The 6,143-nt window shown below is 62.9% G+C and overlaps 1 protein-coding gene across 1 annotated transcript in view; it reads right to left on the bottom strand.

Moving 5' to 3' along the window:
• Nucleotides 1-5,558, bottom strand: part of SBNO2 (strawberry notch homolog 2 (Drosophila)) — a 23,316-nt gene extending 17,758 nt beyond the window's left edge. The window contains exons 1-2 of the mRNA XM_006898008.1: nt 5,514-5,558; nt 1,556-1,717 (exon numbers count right to left, since the gene is read on the bottom strand). Coding sequence (XP_006898070.1) covers nt 1,556-1,717; nt 5,514-5,558 — 207 coding nt within the window. The remainder of the gene's footprint in view (nt 1-1,555; nt 1,718-5,513) is intronic.
• Between the last annotated feature and the right edge of the window lie 585 nt (nt 5,559-6,143).

Here is a 6,143-nt window from a genome sequence, read left to right as displayed (position 1 = left end):
GACCAGGACAGACACGGGGACCGACCCGGACAGACACGGGGACCGACCAGGACAGACACGGGGACAGACCCGGACAGACACGGGGACCGACCAGGACAGACACGGGGACCGACCCGGACAGACACGGGGACCGACCCGGACAGACACGGGGACCGACCCGGACAGACACGGGGACAGACCAGGACAGACACGGGGACAGACCAGGACAGACACGGGGACAGACCAGGACAGACACGGGGACAGACCCGGACAGACACGGGGACAGACCAGGACAGACACGGGGACCGACCCAGACAGACACGGGGACCGACCAGGACAGACACGGGGACCGACCAGGACAGACACGGGGACCGATCAGGACAGACACGGGGACAGACCAGGACAGACCCAGGACAGACCAGGACAGACATGGGGGACAGACAAGGACAGACCTGGGGGACAGACCAGGACAGACCTGGGGACAGGCTAGGACAGACCTGAGGAACAGACTAGGACAGATCCAGGGGACAGACCAGGAGAGACCTGAGGGACAGACTAGGACAGACCCGGGAGCAGACCCAGAGGCCCAGCGCAGGGGCGGGACACTGCCTCCTGCCCACTCAGCCCAGCACAAAGCCCTCTCTGTGAAGCTGACAGTGGTCAAAGCCGCTTAGATGTGGCCTGGCTGGTGGGCAGTGTCCTCTAGGGGATCAGGGTAGCTGGTCAGCAGGGGCTTGGCAGCAGGCACCCCAGGCTGCAACTCGGCCCCAGTTCCCTCCTTTGTGTCTCCTGTGCCAAGGACCCAGGCACCTGGGCCCAATGGTCCTGCCCGCCTGTACCCACGGCCAGCACACATTGTCAACGGAACACAAGGCTCAGGACCCCTGGAGGACACTGGTCAGTGTTTCTCACTGGTTAGAAGACAACTCCAACGTTCCCTGGGCCTCACCCAGCCAAGTCCACCTGGCTTGCTCCCTGCTCCTGCCAGGCCAGGCCCATTGTCCCTCAAGCGTTCTACACCTGTCTGTCCCTGGCGTGGCCTCCACCATGTCCCCGCACCATCTGCCCCCTGTGTGAGGACATGGGTCAGTCCTGCTCAGGGAGACTTTTTCTGGCCACCACAGGATCCTGGCAGTGTCCTTGGTCTCTGCCCACTCCAGTCCAGCCTCATCTGAGTAACTGATCAAAATGTCCCCTCTGTCCCCAGTGGGCAGGCGGGGTGAGCTGCCTGGGTGACGATGTCCCAGATAGAGGGCTTGGTCCCGTGAGTGGGGAGCAGGAGGAGGGGGGACACAGAGCCCAAGGAGCAGGCGCCCACAGGGAGACCAGCAGGCACACAGGCAGGAACAGGACCGAGGGGCTGACTAGTGAGGCGGGATCTGAGGCCGAGTGGGCTGCAGGACCACTCCGTCCTGTCTCCACCCTCCAGCTGTGCAGGACATCTGAGGACCGCAGGTTCACAGGTAAGCACCACACGTGTGCCCAGGCTGACCTCGGACACAGTGCTTGGGGCCGGCACTGACCTCACCTGTGCCCAGGCTAACCTTGGAGGCGGTGCTCAAGGGCCAGCACTGACCTTGTCCTGGGCGCTCGAGGCAGTGTTCACGTCCCAGATGGTGGGCACCTGGCTGAGGCTGTCGGCCGGCAGGAAGTCGTGCGTGTCTGCAATGTCTGACAGCGAGTCCACTGACGAGGACAGCAGGGAAGCGTTGGAGAGGGCATCGAGGCACGAGGTGTCCTGAAAAATGGGCGGGTGAGTTGGAAGCTGTCCGTCCGGTGGGCCCCCTCTACTGGGGCCCTGGGCGCCCTGGCAGTCCCCAGTGGACCATGGCGGAGCTGGGGAACCCTGGTCCCCTAAGGCCAGCCACCCTGATGCCTGTCCCACAACCCACTAGGGCCACAAGGTGATGTGGACACACAGGAAGCCAGCTAGTTAGGACACGGAGGCACAGTCAGCAGGAGAGCGCCCCAAAGAAGCCAGCTGCCCAGGACGGGGATGTGGCTTCACAGGGTTAGTGGCCCCGCAGATGTCAGGGAGGTGACCTGTTCACCGGGGCCCTATGATCACAACTCCTTATTAGTAGTGAGGCTGTTACAATCCCAGAGGGGTGTGGTTCGAATCCACCAGATGCTCTGCTGGAGGAGGGGCAATCTCCTCCTGTACCAGTCAGATCTGATTTGACGGTACGTGCACAAAAAATAATAAAATAAACTTTTTTTCTAAAAAAAGTGAGGCTGTGGTGAGTGGACACAAAGTGGGGTGAGGCCGTGTGGACACCGAGTGGGGTGAGGCCGTGTGGACACCGAGTGGGGTGAGGAGTGGGGGCCTGGCCAAAGTGGAGGCAGTCTGGTCTGTGAGCTGGGGTGACCTCATGGTATGGAGGATTTGGGGAGTGGGTCCCCAGATGGGTTTGGAGGGACTGTGTTTACTGTAGTGCCTGTGACCGTGAGGGACTGGGCACCTTGCTCTGTCTTGCGGGTGCCCAGAGGCTCTACACAGACTGAGGCCTGGACAGCGCACTCAGTGGGGGAACGGTAATTCCACACGCTGCGAACAGAGAGGCTGCAGCTGTGCGGCAATCAGGGCCAGAGCACATGCCGGACGAGCACATGCCGGACGAGCACATGCCGGACGAGCTGCTGGAGGATGGGACAGATGTGGGGCGTGCAAGAAACACGGCAGGGGGGACAGGGCAGGAAGGCGACAAGGATGGAGGTGGACAGGGATGGAGGGGACAGTGGGGGGGACAGGGCGGGAGGGGGACAGGGAGGGAGGGGGATGGGGATGGAGGGGGACAGGGACAGGGACAAGAACAGGGTGAAGAGACAAGGGACTGGGTCGGGACGGGATGAGAGGGAGGGCAGGACACTGAGGGGACGGGGACAGGGGAGCGTGACAAGAGATGAGATGAGGAATTGGGGGGAGAAGACAGGAGACTGAGGGGACAGGAGATGCTGAGATCCCCCAGGTCTGCAAGTACAGCCGCAAGGCGACACTCAAGGACACCAAGCGTGTACAGATCAAGGGCGTCTGACAAACCATGGAAACAGCCCATGACCCAGACGCACAGCCAGCAAAGACGTGTCACCCAGAAGGTACCGAAGGGGCCCCAGAGGCAGAGACGATGGCCATCAGATTGAAGGCCTGAGTGGGTTCTGACTTTCTGTACCCCACAACCTCCACAGCCCCCCCTGATTCCCCACGGCCCTCACAACATCCTACAGCACTCCACAGCCCCTACAGAACTCCACAGTCTCTACAGCAACCCCCCCACAAAGGCCCCCGCAGCACCCCGAACAGGACCGTGTGGGGGCTGCCGAGGCTGGAGGTGTCACAGGGCCACCTGCTGCTGGCCTGTGGCACGGCTGGTGTCTGAATGATGATGCTTTGCTTAGCAGCCACTGCCTCAGAGCCGTCACTGCACATCTGGGAGATGGACATCAAGACCGCCATGAGACAGAGACAGCACCATGAGAATGACAGCAGTCAACAAACAAAGGGTGCCGGCGAGGCCGTGGGGAAATCTTGGCAGGAGGGGACAAAGGTGCCCTGGTGCGCGAGGCCATGTGGAGCCTGGCATCGATGACACAGGCCATGATCCGCCAAGAGGAAGACCCCGAGACGGAAGGCCAAGGTGCAGGCCAGAACCTGCCCCAATGTCCACACAGCGCTTCCCAAGCCCAGAGTGGGGGCAGGAGTGGCCATCAGCGGACGATGGGGACACTGCACGACGGGCACACGGCTCAGAGTCCTGTCCCTAGGAGCTGAAGGCCTGGCCACCATGCCACCACAGAGAGCGCTATCCAGGCACCCAAGTGGCCCTGGGCAGAATGGGGGGTGGGAATGAGGAACAGAACTCAAAACATAAAAAAAAAAAAAAGCCAGACAAACTGGACTCAAGACCAGGGGAGTCCCTAAGCCCATAACTCCACTCATCCTGAAGTCATCCTTAGCGAACGGTGCAGAGGACGAAAATCAGGGTGTTCCCAGAGCCAGGGTCAGACAGGTGCACACCTGCACAGGTGGGGACACAAGGCCTGGACAGGAATGAACGGGTACATCTCACTGCGGGGAACAGAGCACCCAGCCCCCAACCAGGAGTTACTGCCACACATTTTGCTACCTGGCCCCTAGGGCCTCATGTGAGTGTGCCCCTCGTGAGCACAGGGAGCAGAGCCAGGTGGTCAGCAGTCTGGTGCAGACGTGGAGAGGAAGGGTGGGGGCCAGGACCACTGCTGGGGAGCATGGGAGCCTCCTCCCTCCACAGGGGCAAGGGCAAGGGCAGGGCAGAACCCGCTGGCCCAACTGCCACCACGTGGAGTCCCTCCAGTTACTGAGGGACACTGGACTAGTCCTCAGCCAGGTGACTGCAGTCCCCTCAGTGCCTGGAGGACAGGTCACGTCTGACCTGCCAGCATTTGGGGGGTGGGCGCAAGCTGCCCCTCCCACCAGGATAGACACTCTGGATAAACTCTATCCAGGGGACTCCATGAGTCCTGAGCAGCCCCTCCCCAAGTATGGAGGCCTGGGGGCCCAAGTGTACCTGTCCCAGGATTGAGGTGACAGAGGCAGCACATTAACCAACAGTAACAACAGGGGGCGCTGAGACCACACCACAGCTCTGTCCACCCAATCTGCTGTAAAACTTACCAAAAAGTGGGTGTGCTACCTCCTGACACCGCCGCCTGTGAGCACCCCACCCTCCCCTCAGCACCAGAGCACCACACCACACTGGACAGCAGGGCCCCATCGGGGTCCCAGGAATGGCTGAAGGAGCAGGTGGTCCTTCCCCTGGAGCCCCGCATAACTTCAGTCGGTATCAGCACAGGACCCCCACCCCAAGGTTCACTGCCATTCCAGGATGCAGCTTGGGTCCTGGGGAGCATGTGGGGCTGGACCCTCCCCAGGGATGGAACTCAGCTCCCCTCCTCCGCACTGGGTAGGAGTCTAATCCCCCACAGCGGTGTTCCCACCTTGAAAGCCCCCCCAACTGTGCCAGATGAGGGGCTCCGAGACAGCTGGTCCAGCCACACACAGATGCACCTCAAAATCCACAAGAACCTGGGTGGACTCACCTGAGCCACTCACTGGTGGCCCCCAGGAGACAATGACCACTGCTCAATCCTACCACGTAGCCCCAGTCTCCCTGAGACACCTGCAGGGCAGGACTGCTTGGGGGGACGACGACGACCCTGCCGCTTATGCACCCCCATCTGGGCGGGGTCCCCGCCTCCAGTGCTGGGGCTCCTCCCCAACTCACTTCGTCGACAGTGAAGCAGCCCCGGCACCCCCTCCCTCCCGGGGTCCTCACCTCCCCGTAGGTTTGGAGGCAGCATGTGACCTGGCAGCGCCGTCACAGGCTCTCTCGCACCCCTGTCCCGGGGTCCCCACCTCTCTGTAGACTTAGAGGCTCCCTGCACCCCATCCCCGGGTCCCCATCCCCCTGTAGACTTGGAGGCACCGTATGACCTCGCAGCGCACCCACAGGCTCCCCGCGGCCCCCACTACCTGCCGGCGCGGACGTGCGCCTTACCTGGCCGAGCGCGGCGAAGCGCAGCCACAGCCGCAGCCGGGACATGGCGCGGAGGGCCCGGGAGGCGCCGGCTCCGCATGACCCCGGGCCGCGGGCGGGTTAGTCACCGGCCGACTTCCTCCGCAGCCGGCTGACTGTCGGGAAATGATGCGGCCGCGATTACCGGCAGCGCCCGGCCTTCCTGGACGGGGCGGCTCCAGTGGCGGGCAGCCCTGCCCTGCCCAGCACCGCCTCCGCGCGGGCCGCACGGCCCCTCCCGCCTCAGTTTCCCCACCGGCGCCCCTTCTCTGAGCCCTCCCTGTCCACCCCAGCACAGCTCCGACTCAGCCAGCACTGAGGGCTGGCCGGGGTCTCGGTCCTGACCCCCTGCTTCCCAGCCATGAGCCCTTCTTCCTTCCACCATCTGCAGGGCAGCACCAACCCTGAAGGCCCCACACCAGCCACATACACACCCCCCACCCACCCACCCCGTCAGGGGAAACGGTGCTATCCAGTTTGGGGGAAACAGGCAGGAAAGGCCCCAGTACTGCTGCAGGGTGGGGACAGGTGGACATAACCTTGCTGACCAGGCCTGATGGTCCCCACAACTGGACGCGGAGTCTGTTCAGTCCCCCCGGGACACGGCCTGAC

This window comes from Elephantulus edwardii, unplaced genomic scaffold, assembly GCF_000299155.1.
Source record: "Elephantulus edwardii isolate Elephantulus edwardi_28Jun2011 unplaced genomic scaffold, EleEdw1.0 scaffold00217, whole genome shotgun sequence".
Taxonomy (NCBI): domain Eukaryota; kingdom Metazoa; phylum Chordata; class Mammalia; order Macroscelidea; family Macroscelididae; genus Elephantulus; species Elephantulus edwardii.
The sequence above is the reverse complement of the archived record's forward strand: the minus strand, read 5'-3'. Positions and strand labels throughout refer to the sequence as shown.